This window comes from Vanellus vanellus (assembly GCF_965231255.1).
Source record: "Vanellus vanellus genome assembly, chromosome: 2".
NCBI classification, from domain to species: domain Eukaryota; kingdom Metazoa; phylum Chordata; class Aves; order Charadriiformes; family Charadriidae; genus Vanellus; species Vanellus vanellus.
Window position 1 is genome coordinate 54,945,341 of NC_138906.1, and position 24,654 is coordinate 54,969,994.

General features: G+C 43.5%; 1 protein-coding gene across 1 annotated transcript in view; it reads right to left on the reverse strand.

Moving 5' to 3' along the window:
• Positions 1-280: 280 nt before the first annotated feature.
• The window catches only part of BLVRA (biliverdin reductase A), a 33,164-nt gene continuing 8,790 nt past the window's right edge, over positions 281-24,654 (reverse strand). The window contains exons 2-7 of the mRNA XM_082479280.1: positions 13,957-14,088; positions 11,695-11,814; positions 11,001-11,098; positions 9,504-9,611; positions 8,599-8,770; positions 281-2,969 (exon numbers count right to left, since the gene is read on the reverse strand). Coding sequence (XP_082335406.1) covers positions 2,696-2,969; positions 8,599-8,770; positions 9,504-9,611; positions 11,001-11,098; positions 11,695-11,814; positions 13,957-14,075 — 891 coding nt within the window. The 5' untranslated portion in view covers positions 14,076-14,088 and the 3' untranslated portion in view covers positions 281-2,695. The remainder of the gene's footprint in view (positions 2,970-8,598; positions 8,771-9,503; positions 9,612-11,000; positions 11,099-11,694; positions 11,815-13,956; positions 14,089-24,654) is intronic.

Genomic DNA, 24,654 nt, shown 5'->3' on the forward strand with positions numbered 1-24,654 from the left:
GGAGCCAGATGGGACTGGAAGGGCAAGAATTTTGTGGGAGGGTTCACAAGTTGAGATAAGGTCACAAACCCCACACCACACTTGTATTCAAAACTTTGAAACAGGAGAGGGAGACAGCCGAGGGCTTTGGGATAGGATCACAGCCTGTAGTCGCCAGCAGGATTTCACAGGGCTCGAGGAGTGAAAGGGAAGAAAAGAACTGGTCAGGACAAAGCCACTTTCAGCACAGGCAATAGGAACTGCTAATAAAGGACAACAGGAACTAAAAGGAATGATTAAAAGCTCCAATATTTTATTGGTGAGTTTGAAATTTGGTTAAACAATAAGTATGTTTGAAGCTTGACATCCAGTAGCTCTCATATACAAACCATCGCGGTACCTCAGCAAATTCACAGGGCTGAAGGAAAAGCCATTTGAATGCCGCAGGCTCCCAGGAGCAGGGCAGACAGCAGTAGGCAAGCAGGTTAGCTGGGAGAAATGGGAGGGGGATGGAGGAGAGCGCAAGATATCCAGCTCTAGGCATCTGCCTTCCCTAGCTCAAATTAACCAGCTAATTTCCCCAGGCGCTCTCTATGGAAACAAGCTTCTCCAGAGGGTGATTCACTGCACGTTATACTGCTGCTCTACAGAGCTCCCGTGAATTTATTCCCCATTTCTTAGAGGAATACGGCTCTCGCCAGCAACTGCAGAGTGCACCCAGGGAAACGTGGTGGCTAATTTTGATGCCTATAGAAGGCGAGTGTCAATCTCCCTTCCCTCTGCCCTCCCTCCTAGCTACCCATTTTTAATTAGCATGTAAACAAGTGGTATTCACCCCATATCCACAGCTGAGGATTTTGTCAAGAAACAGGACCTCTATTGTGCTGCCATACATAGCAGATAGATATACACAGCAGATTTTAATTTCATTTCAATCCCAGACAGAGTTTTTGCATTTTGCCACAAATGCACTTTTTCCTCTCATACAGCATCCAATCTGCCCAGGCAATGCCCATCACCCTGATAAGAAGTCCCTGCGAATGCTCAGTAACATGTCCATTTGGGTGAACAAGTGCACCATCTGCCCGTGTGAATGTGCTGGCCACCCACGTGGGTTTCAACCCATTGAAAACGATCACTTTCGCTGATTTTAACAGATACATTAGATTTTAAAAAAAATTGCATGCAGAATTCATTCACATACCAAGCTCCAGTTGCTCCTAAAATGCGACTGATTTGGGAAAAAATACACAGCCTTTCCTTCCCTATTTCAAACTAACTGAACTGTATCCAACTTCTGAATGAACATGATTTACCTAAAACAAGACTTTCTTCCATCAATATTACTGGCTGTAATTATGTACACATTCACAACACTTATGCTCCCTTATTAAAAATTGCTCAAATGACAAAGTAAAAAAGAAATGATGGTTCTGTGTTTAAAAGAACAACTGAGCAGACTGAAGTTTGCTGCTATATTAATATAGCACCAGCAGATGCTGTAATTCGAAAATAAAAGGCAAACAGAGGAATTGTTAGTAGTTTTGTGCGCTGTTTAGGCTTTTCCTAAAAACTAAAATGTTTCTTTAGGGAAGTGATAATGCCTTCATACATGACCGTGAGACTACTGTAAAATGCTGAAGACTCATCCCCACAGGTGTCATATGCTATAACCACATGGCTATACTTGCAAATTGCTCCATTTTCTATAGTTCTCTTCTAATTTTATCACTATTTGTAATGAATTTCACTGTTTCCAGGAGCACATTAGGTGTTTTTTTTCTTGAAGTCAGGATGAATACTATTTTTAGCAGTGATCCATTCACGTGCTGAATTAGATACAGAACACAAATGAAGGACAATAATACGCTGCTTCCAGTAAAAAAAAAAAGAAAGATATTTAGATTCAGTAGAAAGCAGGCAGGTGATGTGTTAGTTTAATGTGCTGTTCTAATCTCAGCTGGAAAAAAGATTGCTATGTTGGCACAGGGCACCAGAGAAATTAAGTGAGTGAACTCAACATGGCATCTATCAAGAGACAAGATATTTCTTCTATTCTGGTTTGATACCAATGTAGATTCTGTTTGAAGGCAGATGATTTCCAATGTGAAAAACAAACAAACAAACAAACCCAAAACCAACAAACAGGCCCAACTACTAATTAGAGCAAACACACAGAACAATTCAGGGCATCTGGAAGAAAAGGTCAGGACTGTGATGGCACAAGTTCTGCAGATCAAGTAAAGAGGTGGAAAACTCACCTAGAATTTCATTCAAGCTAATACTTCTTTCTAGATAATACTACATGAATACTACTAAATGAGACATATCTAACTTTCAGATGTATCTGAAAAGACAGGGGAAAAAACCCTCAGGAGAGAAAATCATGTCTAGTATTTGCAGTCCTCCAGGATATGCTGTCAGGGACATTTCCAACTGAATTGAATGGAAGCAACCATAGGAAAGCTTGTTGCTGCTAGGTTCCTATCTGCCTGGAAGGATGGCAATGCATTGGAGCAGGGTAATGATGCTTTGTTTTGGCACATACCAGAAGGCACAGGGGATAGCCCAGGCTCTCCAGCCCACCTAGAGAACCTAGGAGTCACAACTAGTCAAAAAGGTAATGAAACAGAAACAGCAACTGCTTGATGGCAACAGTGAGCTCTAGCCCTAAAGCTTTCCCATCTGCCGCGTTCCTCCTTCCCTAAGAGCAGTCTCAGGAACAGATTTTCTCTGGCTGTTCACAGTGCTGTTGGATCACCTCAGCAAGTTCAAGACACCGCAAAATGCGCCACTTCTCAGCAGCCAGCTCCTCCCTGGATACCTGGCCCAGCAGTTTTTTAGCAAAGAGGTTCTGATCCTGCATGAAAAGGCCCACAGCAGACCTTGGGGCTTGAGGGAAGTTCTCCAGGCAACCACTTGTGAAACAGAAGTTGATTTTCTTTTCACGTCTCATCCCTGGTCCCCTTTCTTCAATCCAAGTCAGAGGTCTAGTGTGGAGGAGCAGAGAAAAAGAAGAGTATTTATGAAGAAATGGGATCAACAGTTAAAAGTTTATGCTTTTTTTCCTCATCATTTACAGAAAATGCCATAGTAAAGGCACCATTTTTAAATTTCAGTCATTGCATGTTCTGACCAACATGCCGTGTGGTTACAGAGTTGAATACCAGGTAATAGTCTTAAGTTTGCCACTGCTTCATGCCATGACTTTCAGCACTTCATCTAAGCTCTCTCTAGCTTTGCTTTCCCTATGTACAAAGAGAAGCCAGCAGTGTCTAGCCAACTCACAGGGAAGAGGGAAGTTTAATCTGTTTGTTTGTGGACTTGGATGAAAAGTGCAGTTAAACATCCAAATATTTTGTGTGTGATTCAATCACAGCTAAACTCACAAGGCCTTCAATGTCTAGTCATTCCTCCAGGAAGAATAATCAACTCAGGTACATAGTGATGACCCAGGTGCTACTGTGCAAGCTGAGCACCACCCCTTTAGGATGGGCTGGACAGATGGCAAGTTCACTCATGCAGCCACTAGCGTCCATACTCTCTCTGAAATTTTCAAATACCTTTCTTTCTCTTCACTGGGAGCACTGAGTTGATCCTAGAGATTATACCAGAAGATGTCAATTTTGCCTGTTCCAGCTACACAGACTGTCAGGCAGGTCTTTCGTAATCAGAGCGAAGTCCTGTCTTATGCCAATGCGATAGCCACAGCCTCTAGGCCAAGCACAGGTGCTGCTGGCTATCGATTGGCATAGTTCACAAGCCCTCACACTTTCTTCCCAAATCCCAAGCTTGGCTGAGGAAAGAAGAGCCATGGGAGGTGCTGCATCACTTCAGGGGTCTTAACAGACTCCCTGGCCCAACACTGCAAATGCTTGCAGAGGCTTTGAGGGATGGTGCTCAACACCAGCCACAGCCACAATCCTTCCTTCCTGCTCTTTTGTCAACTGCCTATACCGTGCCATTACCTTTCTGCAGCTCATTCATCAGCACTCACTACTGCCTGTGTTTAGAGGATGCACATTATTTTTCTTACGTGGTTATTGATGGCCTTTCCACAGTCCTTTATGGCCCACTTTAGTCTGCCACTCACAAATTATGAGGGCATCAATAGCATGGAAGAATAAATTCTGTCTCCAAGTACTGCCCATTAAATCTTCAATATCATTAGATCTGGAAAGAAAGTCCTTGTCAGTCTAGCCTGAAAACATTCTGCAGAGCACTAGCACTCAGCTTAATGATTCTGCACCTCTCATCTTTTATGCTTTAGGATCTATATTTATATTCAGATCATTGTACCAATTATTCTTTGCTCACCTGTACTGCCACACACACCCCCCCTACAAATTAAGCATGGCCAGATGAACCTGACTGAACAGAATGAAACAATCAGAGGGAAAAAAAAGGGGACTCAAATCACAGCCTGCAAAAATGCACCAAAAAAAAAAAGTCCTCAGAAGACCAGTAAATGCAAAGATACCATGCATTTCAGGAAGTCCCTAGGCTACATGTTGATGCTGGCCAGGAGAGTGCTTGTAGGCCGTATCACTTGTTGTTTTTTATGTTCTCACCCTCCTTCCCCAAGGCGCTGGCTACTGACCTCGGTCAGTGGCAGGCCACTGAGCAAGCTGGGTTTTGCTCTGACTTGACAGAGACAGTTTTATGTTCTTACTACAGCAAACAGCAACAGAGGGTTCAGGCCAGTTATTCAAAGCTGCTTTATCTCAGGTAGGCAGGTAGGAAGAAAACACTGGGCAGGCATAGGTAAAGATTCCCACCATAGAGTCCACAATATGATCAAAAACTTGCAGTGTCAATGCAGGGTCACCTCCCTGGGGTGATCTAGAGCAGATGCACACCAATGACCAGGCTCAAGCGTGTGTTGTCTTCTCCTCTAGCTTGGGGAAGCCACTGAACCAGAAGCACAATCATGCAGAGCAGGCAGAACCTCATCAAAGTGATTAAAATGACTGATTTAGATCAGCGAGCAGGAAAATGTTGGGTTTACTAATAGATTTATCTTCTGTAATTGGATTTTTAGTTATTTTCCCAAAGAGTATGATTCTACTTGATTGGTAAGCAAAACATGTTAATTTTTAATTAACAACAACTCCTACACTAAAATTAGTCCCTTTTTTGCTATAAAAATACATATGCTGCAAGTGTGCACACTATTTAAGCAATTTTGTAGTTTAAGAAACAAGTTCGTATTTTATGTCAGAAAATTCTGAAGAACTGCTTTTTTTTAATAGATATTTTACCCATTTTCATTAAAGATTTGTATCAAAGTATTATCTAGCTATGGATGTAGTTATTAATTTAGAAGCATTAGTAGTGTTACTTAGGAGCAACAAATGCAGCATTTTTGGTAGCTGAATAAAGCCACATTAAATATGTTGGACAGTTAAAGAATAAAAAGAAAGTTTAAACAAACACTAGCAAACTACTTTTATACTGACTTTTTACGAAGCAAGCACTATCTGCAGTGAAGAAACCACGCTGACTTTTTATGGTCGTTTTGTCTTTCCAGATTTCAGACTGGTAGAGCTCTCCTAGTTACATTTTATTGAGAGCTTGGAAGAGACTTTCTGCTTTTCCGATTCCCTGTTTCTTCAAATAATGAGCGGCCCTAGTTGGATTGTCCTAGTTAAATAAACCAAAATGAAGCGAACATTCTTTGTACCTGCAGAAGAATTAAGCTGGTTTCATGCTTGAAAGAATTCTGGGTCCACTCAGCTTAATATTTTATGCAGCAACTTCTGCAGAAAGCTTCAATTTGAAGCTTTTTTATTAGACTTTGTAAACTTAGATCTCAATACAAACATATTTTCAAACATTTATTGCCAGAATACGTGTTCAGAAAATGTCTTAGATTTCTTTTAAACATCTTTCTCTTCACGCTTTGAAAATGCCAATATTTTTTATTTACCACGCAATCAAAAAGGGCTATCTTACCTTGGATAGGAATTAGACAATTAGACTCTGTCCCTAGTTAACATCAGAAGAGACATTGCCCAAATCATTATCTCTCCAGCTCACACTAAAAATTCATCTTTGACATTTACTGAATCCAAGCTCTGTAATCCTGGGACAGGAACTGCAGTCCCAAACCAGCCGTGCTGTCAGTAGAGGTTTGGCTTTTCCTGGATTGCTCAATGTTTTATCACAGAGAGGCTGTCAGCTCAACTGTCTTGGAAACACAACAGAGGCAGAGGTCATCTCTCAGATAGCTGGGCATCAGGCGTTAACACACACCTCCAAAATCCACCCAGAGACAGATGAGCAGCCAGCGCGGGCTGTGCAGCGGAGACAGACTAGAGCCTTTGCGCAAATCCCTGCTTAACAAGCAGAACACAGGCTGCTGCATTCTGCACCTGCTGTATTTTCCAAGGCAGAAAATAAGCTGAATTAACCTGATTTCTCAAGGTTAGTGTATTCATGTCTTTCGAAAAAGGAGGAGGTAGCTCACAGGAAAGGTGCAGACCTTTCCCATCCTTCAGCAAAATAAAGGCTGGGCAAAGTAGAGCCATAACACCACCACCACGACTGCCAGGCCATAACTTCACTTGATGGAGAGTGGGCCAAATTCTCTACTGCTGTAACTCCACTGACGTCAATGGGGGAAGGTCAGCAGGAAATATGGCCCCGCCACAGAACAGAATACAGGAACGCTATGTAACTTTCCAGTCGGCGTAAATTATCTCAGAGCCATAAAGCTGACTGTCCCCGAGGTCGCTAAAACACCCATGGTGACAAAACACTTACTGACCCATACAAATAGTCAGCAGTAGGCTAAGAAAAGCAGGTATCTTAGTTAGTGGTGTAGAGCAGGAAAAACCCAGTAATCCAGAAATGGTTCTGTATATAGCAAATATCATACATAGCAGCTAAGAAGTACCTAGAAGACAGGACAGCCAGGGAAATGTTTAAGCCACCCGCTAGTTCCACCTGCTGGAATTAGTTCAAAATCTCACTCTATATAGGTCTTTACAGCTACTTGTGTTACTGGCGAATTGCTAAGAGGGTAAACAGAGCTTGTATACAAAGGTCTGTCCTCTCACAACTGCATTTTAAAAGGAATTGGAAATGATGTTTTATTTAAAGAGAGAAGAAGATTGCTAAGAGAAGATGCTAATCCCTCGATAAACTGCAGTGGGCTTTGTAGGAATGGCTGATAAAATGCTTAAGTAATAATGCAGTGAAACTAACAGTTCAAATGAGCCCTGATTATTCACTCCCCAAATAACTAGTCCTTCAGGTGATTACTTTTTAAACAATAGGCTTATCTAAAATTCATAAAGAAGTAAGCATTCATGTTTGGTGGGTTTTTTTTCTTTTTTGTTTTGTGGGGTTTTTTTTAAGTGTTCTAGCAGTATATGTGCAACAAAAAAAAACGTGATTTATTACAAATGAAGACAGGCCAGAATATTTTCCCATGGGGTCTAATTTTCCCTTGCTCTCCCCAGTCTTCTCATCTGCCTCTTGTCATATGCCCATGAGGGCATCATCTGGCTCAAAGGCAGTGTGCACTATATGGAAAAACAGGAAAATAGCAGTGAAGGGAAAGAAACAAATTGTTCCATCACCGTTCTTACCTCCTAGGAAACATATAGTACTTGGGTAACTTCTCTATACCTTTTCATGTCAGACAATTCTCAAGTTGCACCTATAGCATGCAGTAAACTGTCCTCATAAGTAACTTCAACCCAAGCGAAAGGACTTAACCTCCATGCGGATGGCCCAGAATGACTAAACTGGAGAGTTTCCAGCAAAACACACCACCAGAGTTTGGACCAAGTTGAATACTCAGAATACACAGTATGAAACACTATTTGATAGCAAGGCTATTGTTATCATATAATAAAAGGGAGATCAAACTCATTATTACAAGATATATCATCAAAAGAGTTTTCTGCAAGAAAGTCATAGTGCGACGACTGGAAAAAAGTAATCCTGGCTGCTGGATTCTCACTCAGTCTGACGTGCTCATGCAAAACAATAAGAAAACGGGAGACAGACTGATGTCCTACTCAGGAAAAATCAAAGAAACTTCAGGACTGTGGAGCAGGCATCTGTCAAGAGCAAATTTTGCACATTGGCCTTTCAGTAGTTTATTATACTTCTGCTCGAAATATGCAATTTTATGCTAACCTCCAGCTAGTACTACATATTAGCACAATAGTGCTATAAACTGTTATGACTAGTGCATTACCTTTTCAAAAGTCATACATTTTCAACCTTTAAAGAAAGGTTAGCTTTCAACATACAACTAGAATGTCTGATGCTGAACAAAAAATATTGTGCCTCTGAATGATTTTTCTGAGTGCAAGAGAAGGGTCTTTCAGTCTTGGGCATGGTAAAATGCATTATGGGCCCATTCCTACATTCATACATCAGAAAAGAGCTATTCAAATCTCCTTGTGCTCCTCAGCAGACATTGTTTAGTGGTGCCTCTTTTAACCGTGATTACTACAGGAACCTCTTTCAGGTCTATTTCTCTTGTACACTGTCATGCCAGCAACCACCCATTCTGTTTCCACAGGAGAAAGAGCGGACGCAAAACTCCTGCAGACAACACCCAAGCAGCCTGGCTCACCTGCTGCCATGGCCATTACTCACTTCTTGTTTGCCGTTTGAAAGTGAACAGTCATTCTGGAATAATTCTTATCCTTCTGCTTTTCTCTGGTGGCAGAGGTAACAGTGAGGTCTCCAAAGAGGTCAATCAGCCAAGTCAGTCGGGCAATTCCACTGAAAGCTGGGAATCCTGTTTTGTTTTCATCGAGGACGCTACCTGGTGCAACAGCAACAGAAAGTCTTGAGAAACGGGAAAGAGAGTAATGTCCCCTGAATAGGAAAGGCTGAAGAAAGTGCAGTGTTGAAGGCTTAGAGACCAGGGTGTAGAAAGGCCATGAGTGGATGGACTGAGTAGGAAAGTCAACAAACATGGTCAGCCTTGAAATGGATCAGTTGGTGAGCTGTGACAAAGCAGGCTGCACAAAGTACATATAGAACAAACCCTTCAGGACATGTTGAGGACAGGAGGGTGTATGTGGATTCAACAAGGGAATAAAGCAGGGAGAAAAAAATGGCTTGAAAATCTCTCCCAGCTCTTCTGGGCCAAACACCAGTACGGAAGACTCAAAGTCCCCACTAGAAATTGTGACACTTCCTTAGAGCTCATCCTCCTCTCTGAGACCAATATGAATGAGAAACTGGTCACTACCACCAAAGTAGAGAAGGGATGAAGTGCTCTCTCCTCCATACAACAAGGCATAAGCTTGCGTTCTTCACCAGATAGCAGAAAGAGATTAGCAAAGCAACAGCCCATAGAAGACAACTGTTAAGGCAAAGGTGTTTTCCAGACAGTTCTGCAATTTCATGGAAATATCCAGCACTGATACCTGTGTCTCTAGTCAGTTTATAGACAGACTCATCTAAAAGGACTGAATGAAGCCTGGAAGGACTGGTGTCCCTGTGGAGCAGGCAAACAAATCCATATGGACTTCGATTTCACAGCTACTGACCTGTGAAATGCAACGTTCCCTTCACCAGGTCTTTCCCAGCCACCTCTTTTTTCAGCTGCTTGTACTCTTCAGTCAGAAGTTCAATGTGCTCCACATGGAGAACTTTATCTGCCATTAAAAAAAAAAGCCAAAAAAAATCCCACCAAAAATCAGGACAGATTAAATAAGAGCATTCTGTGTGAATCAAAGGCATGTCTAAGCAGTAAAGGCTTCACCAGCCACCAGTGGGAACTCACTTAGAAATGTTCTCACGCATGGCTGGCAAAACGTCAGGAAGAAAACCAAACACGGGCCCTGCACTGAGGCATCAATCTGGGTTAAGGATTTTCAGGAGACAACAAATACAGAGACTACAGGAACAGTAGCCACTATGTTTAACAGAAACTCTGTAATGAAACCCAATACCCAACTAAGGCTGAAACACTAGTCTTCAAAGTAAAAGACAGATTAATTCTTGGCCTCTTTCCCCTCACATTTCCTTGTTCTGCATTCTTCCTCCCAGGGTAGCAGGAAAGAAAAAGGAGGCAGAAAAAATAGCATAATACTCAGACCCAGATTGTAACAATATGTTAAGGAGTACCTCCCTCCATTGCAATTAATTGGGCTCCTTTGGAATTGAGGCTATCCGATACACATTGAATGTGGCCCTCATTCAAAATGTGTTTTTCTGGAAGGTTTCCAGGAGAGTCAATTTAGGTTGCTGACAGTAACGGCTGCTGCTTCGAGAGAAGAGGCATAAATTCTGCTCAATGGGAAGCCATTTGGCTAGTAACAAGGCAGTAAGTGGTGTCGGTACAGGGAAACAGCAAAGCAGAAATCCTATACCTCCGGTGTTTCACGACAAAAGTCACAAAGGAAATTTTTAAGAAGCAGTGGTATAAATAGTGCAGCTTGTCCAAATGGTTTGCACTCTGCTCCTGCCCAGCACTGTTCTTTTCCTTGCAGCCGCATACATCCCCACTGGCCTCAGCTGAACTGCCAGCTTCTGACCCTTGGCACCACAGGGATGGGACCACACACTTTCCAGAAATAAAGAGATTTTGCTCAGAGACAAGCTGTCTTTCAGACAGGGATGCCTTGCTGGCCTACAAAAGCGTGAGCAGCTGTGTGTGACCAGCACATCACAAACACTAGAAGGTAGGGGAGCTGTTTCCAGTTCTGTTTTCAGGGAGAGAGGACAGGGAGGTGCAATAGTTATGCTCATTAAGTGCTTTACTATCACTGCAACAGACGTTTCCTTCTCCAACCCCATTCTTAAGTGTCACAAGCAGAGACCAGTGCTTTTCTGAGGGCAAACATACCTTACACTTAGCATTGACATTTGTGTGTTTATTTCCCCAGTGGCACACATCTTAAATCCTAGATTGACATGTCTCTGAGACAGGCATACTCCCTTGTACGTCATCATTAATAGCAGACTGGAGCCCTGCCTCTGAGTTTCATGCTTTTGATGCTACTCAACAATACTGTTTACGCTCTTGAGAACAAACGCATTACCTTTTTGCTCAGCCATCTCCCAGAGTTCGTGGGCCGCCTTAGCAGACAAAGCCATGGGGTACTCAACGAGGACATGCTTCCCAGCTTCTAAAAACATTCTGAAAGGGATACAAGATCAGTCTTTAAAAAGTATATCATCATAACCATCTCTCTCCTGCAGGCAGCCCCATCTGGAGAAATGCACAAAGTGGAGTAACAGAAATAAATGGCAACTTCCCTAGCAAGGATGGTGTGGTGGCTATACCACACATTTAAACACCAGGAGAGTGAGGTTTTAATTCTACTTTTTCCACAGAATTCCCTCACTCACCTACAGCAAGTCACTAAAATGCCACAATGTTAAATACTGCAATTTCTAACTTCCAGATACTTGAGCGTCTGGAATGGGGCACCGGAGTGCCCTTCCTCTATATAATCTGTAGGGAAAGCCTTGAATCCTGTTTTAAGCGGCCTGTCCATCAAACACAGGTACATAATTGCAATTACTTTGGAAATAAATGCATCCTAAATCCTACCCTCTTCCAGGGCTTATTGGGTCTTCTAGGAAACTCACTATCGTTCACTTCAGGCTTCTAGTCTGGCAGTCTCTCCTCTGGTATCCACATCCTCTCCTGCAACAGCTTTACGCAGCTCCTCTATGCTTCTAAATTACAGGGTAAAGGGTGGGAAAGGGGAAAAAAAAATATCAAAATACCTGATGGTTTCTTCATGGCTTCTGTTCTCTGTGCTGATGAAGGCTGCCTGTATCTCTTTGCTTCTTAGAGCATCTTCCAGGCTAATCTGCTTGGCCTCATTAATATTGCCAAAACTTCTCCTGTGTATTTAGCATAAATACAACCAGATCATAACCATCACAGTCCATTCTTCCCAACTGCATGTTGTGCAGCAGCACTTAGAAATTGTTCCCACGGACCACTGCCTCACTGAGTTCAACCAGGGTAGAACAAAGGCAGCTTGTGATCTAAGAAGGGTATGAGCACGTACAGACAGAAGTGGAGTGCACAAAAGAACAAAACAGATGGGTCAGGGCGTAGGTGGTGGTATCAATATAGAAACTGTCGTACTTTACACTATTAAAGTGTAAAGTAGTTTTTAGTTTTGGTGGTTTTGCGTTGTTTTTTTAAATAAGCATACTTACAAAAGAGCAATTTTAAAAGAGTGACTTGAAAGATCACAGTGCTCTTATGGGAGAACTTCTCCCCAGCATGCTGGACAACACAGGCAAAAGCACTTGAGTTTGGCAGGGTTACGTGCAACTACAAGTACAGACAAGCAGGAGAGGGACAAAGCAGATGCTTTGCTATGATGGCTCCTAACTCGCAACACACACATCATGTCAGTGCTAAGGGGAAGGCTCTCTCGGCCACCACCTTGAGCACATCTCCACCTGACAATGGAACACACACACTCCCCACAAAAGCCCTTTGCATTAGTAAAGACTGGAGCAGACACTTTGACAGTGTTAGCATAGGTGACTGAGGGCAAGAAGGTAGGCCACAAGTAGGACTTGAAAGCAAAGACTGGTCATGCCTGCGTGTCATTGGGATGCAAAGAGCAAGGCAACACTTCCAAGGACGCTGTCTGTGAACTATGTATTTCAACAGCATTGTTTCTCAATAGTAGTGGAAACTCCAGTGTTGTTCAAGGCTAGCTGGCTGTAGCACTAGCAAAGGCATCGGGGAACCAAGAGTGTATTTGGCAGGGAGATAGACTGGATGACCTAATGGGTCCTTTCAGTCTCAAACAACCCTGACTGCATAATTTAAATATAGCTGGAAAAATACATTCACAGTCTGAGATCCATACATGTACTGCCTAACTATTTAAAACCTTTATGTTTTGTTGTTATGGGGAAGACCAGAAATGCTCAGAGGGAGGTATACGCTAGATTTCCACAGCTCCAAGGTAGTGAGAAAAACTCTTGCTCTCTAAGAGGCAACTTTACTGTATGTACTAAATTATGGGATTTTCTTTAAAGACATCCTCATCTCCCTTATAAGGAAAGACTGAGGGAGCTGGGTCTCTTTAGTTTGGAGAAGAGGAGACTGAGGGGTGATCTTATTAGCGTTTATAAATATATAAAGGGGGAATGCCATGAGGATGGAGCCAGGCTCTTCTCAGTAGCAACCAATGATAGGACAAGGGGTAATGGATTCAAGCTGGAACACAAGAGGTTCCACTTAAATTTGAGAAGAAACTTCTTCTCAGTGAGGGTGACAGAGCACTGGAACAGGCTGCCCAGGGAGGTTGTGGAGTCTCCTTCTCTGGAGACATTCAAAACTCGCCTGGACGCCTTCCTGTGCAACCTCATCTAGGTGTTCCTGCTCCGACAGGGGGATTGGACTAGATGATCTTTTGAGGTCCCTTCCAATCCCTAGCATACTGTGATACGGTGATACTGTGATCTACAGGTTCAGTACCTGGTTTAAAAAAAAAATATACTTTTCTGATGAAGTTGCAGTATTAGGAGCTTTACAACATGTTTTTGTAAAAAAAAACTTTTTAAAACTCCGTAAAACTTTTTTGTTTTTAAACATTTCTACAAATGTCATGCAGACATTAGCTCATTAGTGTAATTATTGTCTGTACCATCCTAAGCCTACAGGAAATTTCAGTCAGACAGAATTGCATTTCTTTTTATGACACAGATCCTGCAGTGAGAATGTCTCTCAGCTTTTATTTTAGTCGTTTCTGCAAGGTATCTCACTGAGGTAACCTATCTGTTCCCTCTTACAAAGCTTTTTGTGCTCATTTCCTAGCTGCCACTCAGAATGACAGGCATATTTGCATAAACTTTCCCTTTTCAGACAGCCTTAATTATAAGAGAAATATAAAGCTTTGGATATTCATCCCCTGCCCCCCTCAAATAATACTTCCCCACATGGAAAGGTATGTGCACCAGAAGAAAGAAACATTACAATATCCATATTAAACATGCTAAGATGAAATTTCTGACCTGGATACAAATCCAAGGAGTTTCAGGTGCTCAGAAGGGCTAGAAGGCATTGGATTCATCAAGTCTCGGATCCGTGCTAAGCCAGCAATTCCAACTCCAACCACCACGGTCCCAAACATTTTGTTAATCTGACTAAAGGAAAAAAAAAAAAAAAAGCAGCAACATTTTTTTTTCTTTTAGTGGGGAGAGGAGTAGCTGGGAGGTGGGAGGATGGATTACTCTTGAACTCTGCTTTCATACAGCCGAACCTTATTCAGATGTCAGCAAACAGCTAACAGAGATGTGGAGATGTGATGCTATAGACTACTGAGCTGGCTCGCATCCCATTGAAATGTGGTCAAGCGGTTCAGCCTGTCGTAGGACTGGTCTTGAGGCTTGTATTTAACAGCTATTATATCACAGCTCTGGCACAAAGTTCTTCCTTTCCGTGAATAGAATGCAGACTTCAAAAGTGAGACATTCTATTTATATCGCCGCTTCCATGCTGGAAAGGAGCCAGAAGGTTCTGCAAACCCAGCAGAGCTTTATATAAACCCTGCTGACTTCCTGAGCGTCTGCAGCACAGCCTGCCCCAAGCTGCCACAGGGACATTCGCAGCACACGGCAGCATAGGCGGAATACTTTGGAACAGGAAGCAAAGAGCATCTTTTCTTCCCCCATGTAACCGCTGGCACGTCCTACAGTATCAAGATGCAACCACCCAGACAATAATTTGGTCGAGATGCTTGCTTGATATTTCCATGCACGAAGGAAGCTCTGCCATCTCTTTAATGACAAGCAGACATGTCCTCAAGATTTACATCTCCCAAAAGCACATGCCTGCCACAACTGCATCATATGGAGGATGAGCCAGGTATTTCGTTTGCTGGCCGCGCTGCTGGGCCACCAGCAATAAATTCTCCTGACGGCTTTATGATTTGCTATTGATTTGCGGAAGCACTGGGCAACCGGTATAACCTTTCCAACCTGCACTGTTCCCCAACCCCAAGGACTAGCGACACTTTGTAAAGTAATTTTAAGATTTACAGGAAAACCAGCTAGAAACCAAGACATGTCAGCCCCTCTGCATTTTTTGTTACTTCCATCCTGCCACAGCATCCCTTCAAACTCTGTTTCTAGTGTTCTGGTGCTCTTCCTGCCACCGCCAATGCCTCACTTGAGTGAACTCTTTCAATCACTTCTACTACCTGGCTGCAACCCTTCAAATTCTTCCGAGACTTAAATGGGTAAATGGACAACCCCACTTCACTCCTCCTTGTGACTCTTCTGATGGGATCACAGTGCAGCAGCAGAGCTGTGAGTGACTGTTCAGAGAGCACTAGAGGTTGACAGCTGCTAAGAAATTACATCAACTGGCACCAAGAAAAAAAAATATATAAGAAAGCCCCTCTCCGATCACATGTAATGTTTGGATTTTGTTTTTCTATTAGCTCCTGCCTATGTATATATTTCTGTCAGTGCTGAACTCTGCTAACTTTATACACGCCAAAAGGGTACGTGGGTAAAACATACAGCGGTGTCTTTAATATAAAAGAAGAAATGATCGATACTGGAAGATTTCTCTAGGGGGATTACAGTGAAATGTCATTACCAAATATTTGAGGTCTAACATGATGACTCTAGTCACCTGGGAAGAGAGATGTATAGGGCTGAGAGAGAGAGAGGGGGAGAAAAGAGGGTAACATAACCACACAACCCATTTTCAGTTTCACCCACAGGCTGGGCTCTCAGTTACACTCACTTATCTCTAGGCCAAAGAGAAAAGAGACTGAGACTTGCAGAATGATCCCAGTTGGAAGGAGCCCCTGGAGGTCACCCAATCCAAACCCCACTCAGCTGCACCAGGGCCATACCAAGCTCTGACTGTCCCCAGCAACCTCCTAGGGCCCCTGCTGCAGTGTTTGACCACCCTAACAGCAAGAAATTCTTCCTGCTATCTACTCAGTTTCCTGCATTCCCTTTTGCCATTTCACTGCCCATCACTTACGTCCTCTCATCAGAAAGCTGTAGGCAGCAATAAACCCTCCTTTACCCTTCTTTTCTGAAGGCTGGATAAACCCAGTTCCCTCAGCCTCTCCTCATTCATCATCTGCTCCAGCCCCCTGACCACCCTGGTTGCTCTCCACCGGACTCATTCCTGTACTTAAATTATTTCTTGTACGAGGGTGCACAAAACCGGACACAGCACTGCAGGAGTAGCCAGGTCCTGTTGGCTACACTCTTGCTAATGCAGTCGAGGACACAGTTGGCATTCTTTGTCAGAAGAGCACGCTGTGGCCCAAGGTTCAACTTATCCACCACCATCACAGGGCATTTCCTGGCCTTCCAGGCAGGCAGTCCCCATCCTGTACTGGTGCACAGGGTTATTCCACCCTGGACAAGGGACTCCACGTTTGCCTTTGCTGAACTTCATGATGTTCCTGTCTGCCATTTTTCCAGCCTGCCCAGGCCCCTCTGGTGTACTGACCACTTGCCCCAGTTTGATTTCATCGACAGACTTGCTGAAGTTGCACTCCATCCCATTGTCCAGGTTATTAATAATGACATTTAACAGTATTGGCCTTGGTATCAATCCCGAGGGATGCCACCAAGTGGTTGGACTAGTTCATTGGCTGTTGCTTGAACTTTGTGTCACAGATCACAAATCTTTGAGCCAATTTTCCACCCACCTTATAGCTCATTCGATTCATATCTCACCAATTTGGCCATAAGGATACTACAGGAGACCACACCAAGGGTCTTGCAAGTCAAGCTAAAAGCCATTCACTGTTTTCCTCTCATTGGCAGGGCCAGTCATCTCACCATGAAAGGCAATAGGATTAGTCAGGCACAATTTGCCCTTGTAAATTCAACACCAGCTGGTCACAAATGCCTTCCTGTACCTCATGTGCTTGAAGTTGGCTTCTAGGAGGATTGGCTGTATTACCTTCCCAGGGACTTGGGTGAGGCTGACTAGCCTGCAGTTGCCAGGACATTTACACTTTCCCTCCTTGAAGATGAGCACAATATTTGCCCTTTCCCAGCCACCAAGAACCTCCTCTGATTGCCAAGTGTCCTCATAGTCACGTCAACCAGGTCCCTCAGCACCCTTGGAAGTACCTTGTCTGGTGCCAGGGGCTGCTGCACATCCAATTAGCTCAAGAGCTGTATCACTGCCTTCCTCTACTGTGGGTAATGCTACGTTCCCACAGACTCTGCTCTTGGACTCTGAAACCCAGGGGGCTTGAGGACAGACCTTACTAGTGAAAGACAAGGCAAAAAAAAAAGGCATCAGGTGCTTTAATTTCCTTTGCTCCGGCCCCAGTGAGAAGCAGGCTCACATTTTATCAGCCGCCTTTGTGGTGCAAACATACCCAAAAAAACCCTTCTGGTAGCTCATTTCAGTACCGTCTGAGCTTTGCCTTTCCCAGCTCTGTCCCTGCAAGCTTGGCCACTGTCTCTATGTCCCTCCTGGATAGTCCCTCCCAGCTTGTGCACTTCCTTTTTGAGTTTGAGCTCAGTAAGGAGGTCCCTGACAATCCACGCCAGCTTTCTCCCACGCTTGGCTCTACTTGCTGAACACTGGAGTGGGCCCTGCCAGTGCTCCAGGGAGGTCATCCCTGTAGATCAACTTTTTCCCTGTGTCCCCATGGCAGTCTCCTCCCATGGGACCTTGTCAAGCAGTGCCATCAAAAAGCCAAAAAACTGCTCTTCTGAAGTGTATGGTTGTAATTCTTTAAAACTGAGATTCATAAAGGGCTCCAGTGTGAATCAGGACCAGGTCAGCAGAGGTTTAGAAGCAGTCCAGCTGGAGAGCAGCTGATCAGGGGCTTACTTTAAGCTCAGAAATTTTCAAGGTTACTGGAGTGTTAAGTTGTTAATATTTGCCTACTGCCTTTAGTGGGATTGGGAGTGGGAGTCACATAGCAGACAAATTCCCCTGAAGCTCCTACAGTCATCTTGTTTCCAAGAAATGCTTCTTTTTATGGTGAGCTGCTGACCTCTGCTTCAATGAAGCAGAGAAGGTGGGGGAGCTGCCTACCTTCTTGCAGTGCCACGAACAAAGAACATCCCTCAGCAGATGCTCAGGTTGCGGAACATTAATGTTTTTGCCTCTCCTTTGAAAAAACTTTCCTAGTTTCATCTCATGAACAACTTCTGACCTCCTCAAACGTCACATTTAAGAGAACCAAGATGATTTCAACATAGGAACAAAAACTGTTACTACGCAACCTGTTGCCATAGCAACCAGCCATTCGGTCCAGGTCAAAGGTTTGCAGGCTAATACGGTATCCACACGAAAAGAGACAGCTACTAAATGTACATTACAGAACCTTTGCTTATGCACGTAGCTAAGAGAAAAATCGCTACGTCTGCAACCCTGCTGCTGCTTTTTATTACCCTCATTTTGCTCACACAACAAATCCTGGAGCTGCTCAGAGAGAAAAGTAAATTAGATGGGTTTTGGAACTGCCATGAACCAGGTAAGAGCAGAATAGAGAATACTCATCTGAGAGTCCAGATGAATATATGAAAATTTACTCCTTATTTCAAACCTTTACACTAGGATAACAGCTACAGTTATCTTTCAAGTACAAAAACAATGAAAGAGGAAGCCCAAACTATAAACCGCTGTGCCTGCCTTCCATGCTTTTGTCTTAAGATAGGTGACCTCGGTTAAAGCCTTGACAAAAAGATTTCAGAGGCATTTTCAAGGCTGCTGAACTCCTGTTGTACTGAAAAAACTGTACAGTAAGTGATACACCAGTACATCAGCCAGTGTCCAAAAGCATTTTTCTCCACACTTTCCTAACTGGCTATATGAAAGTAGAGGGGCTGGTGAGCAGATTAGAAAGGGATGTCCTTCATGGTTACAGCTTGCGACTGAAGAGTGCGTCCCACCACCCAGCAGTGACTACAGGACAGCTCTGCCAGCCCCACAAAGCGTCCTCTCTGAACTGGGACGGGTGGCATGGCGGCTGCCAACTGGTGCAGAAACTCTTTCCCACTGACAGCCAGCACAAGTGGCTCCTCTTACTGAGAGAGGATGAGCCCTGCATGACAGAGGCAGACCCAAGAAAGGCATTTAGCTGAGGAGGATCATTTATTCTACACAGATACATCACTGTCCCGTCATCCCAAGTATTATTCCAAAATGTAGCAGTAAAAAAATATTCAGCAGCAAAACAGGCAATGGACTATGCCCAGAGGGATCAGTCACATAGCAAACGTGTTTCTCCCTGGTACAATCACAGTGGGACTTCGTCCCCTACATCTCAAAACCTGTAATGCTCACAGAGGTAACCTTTAGGGAAGTGGGGCTTACCTTTGTTTTGTGCAACATCGCTACGGCCATGCAAAGCCAGTGCAGAGGCAAGATAAAATTATCTCCCCTTCAAGAAAATTTGTCATGGCATATCTAGACGTTACTGGATGAGAACCGGTACTTTCTCTGATAATATAGAGAGAATTTCAGCAAGCCTCATGCATTCTCCCTGCAGTTTTCAAAGTCTCATTCCCACAGGTATGAATCAGTGACTCGCATCAGAAATCAACATATTTTGCAATTAATGTCACCTGCAATAGCATAACACTGATACAAGAGGCTTTCCTGAAGCACTCCCAGCCTGGTCTTTCTAAGGGTGCTACTTCAAGTGACTACCATTTTGCTGCCACAGGTATCTTAAGAGTAGCAGAAACCTCACAGATGAGTACTTAATCTGAAAATGCTGCCATCAAGGTTAGCTCACTTTTGCATACTCAACAGTTGAACCATTTCATTCCCACAGTAATTCTTCAGCAATTTTCACTCTCTCCAGCACCCCCTAATATACCTGTCAGAGCATTGCTTACATTAAATCTATAAGTCTACCAAGCCTGAGTGATGACATATGTTGTAATTTCCTTCCTGCCACTTATAAGTACACAACACAACCCCCCACTGACCTGGCAGCCACCTCCCACTGCTCCTAAGAGTAAAGGGGTGCTCATATGGCCAGGGGCCAGCAACTGGGGAGACTGGGATTCAGGGACAGCTACTGGGCAGACAAAGAGTCTAAGCCCAGCTGCTGGAGGGATCCACCTTGTACACATACGTACATATTCTCACTAGTGAACTTCTACCCTGCTCAGCCAGAGAGGGGAGCAGGATATGGCTTCTGGTGTTGTTTGCGTTTGTGCAAGTGCTCTGCCTGTCATCTGTGGGGTCAGCCATGTACATGTGTATATACGTGGTGTATACATGTGCTCTGTGCGCATGTGCTGACTGGGAATATGTTTTCAGTCTCACTACTGCTTGGACCCGGGAGCATGGAGCTGCAGTAGCCTCATCTCACTTGGGCTTTCAGAATCAACCCGCTATTTTCCCCTAACTTAAGCCAGACTGGACCAATGAAGTGCTCCAGAGCTCCCTGTGCAGCAGACTCGTGGATCAGACATCAGAGAGAACATTTTCTCTGTTACAGCAGCAAAGCCCTGAGATGGGGGTTGCAGCATCTTCCTCAAGAGAAGTTTTACAGGAACACTGGACAGACAGCAGCAGTTGCTGTAAAAATCAACAAGTTGAAACCCTGAGGTCCCTTCCATTCCTACATCTCTGATTTCAAATACCCAGAGCCCTGGCAGATGCTGTACTAAGGGTGCTGGTAGATGTTACAGCCTGTGCTACCATATCTTACTCTCCTATTGTCTGCTCATACCAAGACACATCTGCCTGGAGCAGAGAAAGCAGAAGCTGAACAGTGTGGCTTTTGTTAGTGTTGTTTTTTAGAAGGGAAGAGCTGAACCGATGCTCCAATTTAACAGCATATTCAAAGGCATAAGTATCCTTTGTTCTGCAGGAAACCACTTAGCCACTTTAACCTCTGTATGTGCTGAAGTACCTTCGGGAAGTAGACCCAACACAGGCCTCACTAATCTTAACTAAAGGCAGAACTTGAAGAAAAAGGAAAAACAGAAATGAAGACAAAGAAAATAATTGTTGGAACGCTAACACGCTGGAGTGGGAGTTTGTGGTTTTGCTCTGCCTTTCCTGCAACCTAGAGATAAAAGCAAAGCCCTTCTGCAAGGCAGAGACAGTCAAGAAGACAACTCCCAACACTCTGTCCCTTTGTTACTTCTCTTTAAAAAACATCAACTGAACATAAAATGACAGTGACAGAGAAATTTTCTTGAAAACCTGCCAAGACCATTTACAGTCTCCACATTTCAGAGGAAAACAACAGCACCTAGAAGTTGTACAGCAACCACATACATTTTCCCTGAGAGCTGTTTGTTACGGTCTTAAGTATCAACCCTCCCCAGTGTTTCTCCATCTCTCCCACCCATCTCTCTGGCTATCACAACCCAGGTCACAGTCTCCTGGCAGGCATGCAGGCTCTGGTAGGTGAGTTGTACCTTCAAGGCACCAACTGTCATAGAGTTTTGCTAGCAGAAAAGTCTCTCATCCTGACTGGCACTACTGTACTTTGGAAGCAGCCAAAGTGGGCTTTTCTTCCTAACTTTTAAATGCCATTTGAACAATAGACCTGCACCGGTTTACATGCATATGCAGGCTTATTTGCCTAGGATTTCTGATTAAATTCTGGTTTCCCAGCTGGCTTCCAAAGCTGCAGGTTATGTTATGTTGAGATATGGCCAGACGCTGTGTTACAGCTGTCGAACAAGCACCTTTACTATATACAGTGATGGTTAATAATAAATGACTGCACGTGTAACAGATACACTGTCTCCAGCATTAATACTTAAGCAGAAAGGAAAACTTTTATTAAAATATACTTCTGTGACTTTACTAACTCCAGAGTCTGCAGCCGTCTTGACGCCCGTCACAGTAAGGCTGCTCTCCACAGCCTGCAACTCTATACATGCAGCAAAAACATCTCACAAAACAAATATAAAACCATGGGAGGTACTAGAAGAATCTGAAAATCTGCTTTTAATACATGACATATTCCACCCTGTGGAGGACTGAATCAGAAGTGCTGAAAGGTACATGCACGGGTAGGAAAGATAATTTTGCCCCATTGCCCATCTCTGTCTGTATCACCCTTTGCGGTCCAGATTTGGTTGCTAGTCTGAAGAGGAAAAACCAAGGCAAATAACACTTCTGAGATGGAGTCCCACAGACATGCAGAGAAGCTAAGCCCTTGGTCTGGCTCATATCTGCTCTGAGGTAACCTGTATTGTTTCAATTTTGGAGGAAAATTATTTGTGCGGCTAGTTTAAACAGTGGACCTGCCTATTATAAGTGCTTTGCATGAGACAACTGATTTCTGTAGGTGACAGTTGAAAGCCAAATTACATGTGGATGTAATTTGGATACTACACTACTAATGCTGAAACTATCCAGGAAAGAACTGAGCCTGGTTTTGAGCACCTGAAAATAGTAAGAGAAAGTCATGAAGGGCTCCACTTTTTATTTTATAAAAAAGAAAACCCAACTGTCATGAATCCTGATTTAGGATCCTCCCAACTAAGCCAGTTTGTCATGGATAAGTAGAATGCACCTTACTGAAAAGACAGCAGCAATGTTTTATTGAGGTAAAATAATAATTTGACAAAGTTCAATAAATTTGAGGGAATTTAACAAAGTTTGACAGTTGTTCACTAAGGTTCAATAAGTCTGATGGCAAGGTTCACTTTATTAATTACTGCATGGAAGAAACATTCAAAGGGAAGTTGAGTTAGCGAAGCTTACGGAGTTTAACAAACCATTAGTCGCTCATCGAGGACTTGTTGTGGCAAGGAATCTCTCAATGTTGGGAAATAAGGGATCTCTCAACATTGAGGAGTAAGGCATCTCTCCACCTCAGGCAAGGAAGGATCTCTGAGTCTCAGGTGAGGAATCTCAAACCTTGAGAGGTGTCTCTGCTAGAGGGTAGAGTCACCTGGTGGCAGTCTAGCTGCAATTCAGGGGGAGCTCAAATCAGGCTCATCCAACAATCTGCCATTGGTAAAAGGTCTCTCTGCCTTGAGGAGCAACATTGAGAAGTATCCCAGCGCAAGGGGAGATCATCACCATGCAGCCATGCTGCCTAGCAGGGAGAGTTCAAAGGCAGCTCACTTAGGTTGTCATATTTATGGGATTAAGTGGTTGGCTCATAGTCAAATCACATGTGATGTAAAGGGAGGCATGAGACTCCTACTCACAACTTTCTTTGTTCCTTGATAAATGAGTTTTAGAAAAGCCACCTGTTATTTATGCATTAATCGTATGATCGGTGTTTCAAACTCGTATGTACTGAGGTTTACTGTGTCACTCTGTTCCTGTGGGGGTTTTTGGAGAACAGGTTGAAACTAGAGGACTTCTTGGTCCAGCTACAGCTCAGGCCTTTACCTCCTTCGGAGCCTGTACAAAACTACCGCTAGCTTGGCTAAGGGGACGAGCGCATCCTTCACAACAACCACCCTACTTATAGAATCATACTTCTAATGCTAAATTTCCAGGAACTACACTGGAGTGAATTACAGAGAGCCTTGTGAAACTTCTGCTGGGTAAATAAACAATTCCACATAACTGCAGCCTCATCACAGCTATTCTTTAACCAAAGAGCTGCTTGTATTTGGCTAATTAGTATATGACTAAAGCAGAGAACCACAAACAGTCCTAAAAATTTCTTCCAGGCTTTAATGTGCTATAGCAATTTTTGAAAGTGAATTTGTCCATGGTGGTAGAAGAAGAGAAGAATGTTTTAACAAACAACTGTCAGTTACTTTCGAGTGAAGTCCAATTTTAGATGAGCACTCCAGAGAATGAGCAGTAATATGGAGCTATCAGCAATTCACAGATCCTAATTTTCCATGGGATCAAACAATATTATTGCTATGGTACCAGTCTGTGCCTGAACACAGGCTGGAGAAAATAACCCCGAGTAAATCTAAAAATGGTACTACCTCAAAGAAAAGCAAAACAAAAAAAAAAGGCATGAAACACATCCTCCACCACTTTTTTGACTTAACACCCACATAAACACTAAAGCTATCACAGAATTGAACTCTGCCAGGTTCCTGTGGACCACAAACTGTGTCCCCTTGCTTCCCTGCAGAACAATAAAGCCACCAGAATAAAGTCTCCGCATGGCTAAGCAGCTGAACACTAACTACTGAGACTCTACTTAAACACCTATTTCATACAAAGACATTGCTGTTTTGTGCTGACTCTTACACTTTTTAAAATTGAGAGCTTTTCATGTTCCATTAAAACATCCATCCATACCTGCATTTTTGGGGAAACTTTACTCAGAGCTAATCACAAGAGGTGCAGCTGACAGGGCAGGGAGCTGAGACATGCCAAATAACCTCAGCACGTTCCCTTCCCTCCCTATGCTGCTCATTTTGTTTTTGCTGTGTCACCTACCAAAAGAAGAGGTTTCTCCACCTCACTTGATAGATTCACGAATGCTCTGCAGGCAAACTCCAATGTCAGGAGTGGCTTCCAAGCCTTTGCTGTAATACAAATGGAAGTGATGATGGACAATTACAGAAAAATGTTCTGAAATATTTTCTCAGTTACTACATCTGCCCCTCAATTTGCCTGCCAATTACTGCAGACCTTTCTATTAGCATTTTGTTCTTCACAGGGCCTAACAAATGCAAAGCAGGGCTGGGCAGAAGCAGGGAAGCTGAGTTTCCAGGCTGTACTGCTACTTTCTCCCAGAAGTTTACTGGGTGACCTACAGCAAGCAAATCACATCCCCTTTCCTTGTCAGTCCTCCCAATTCC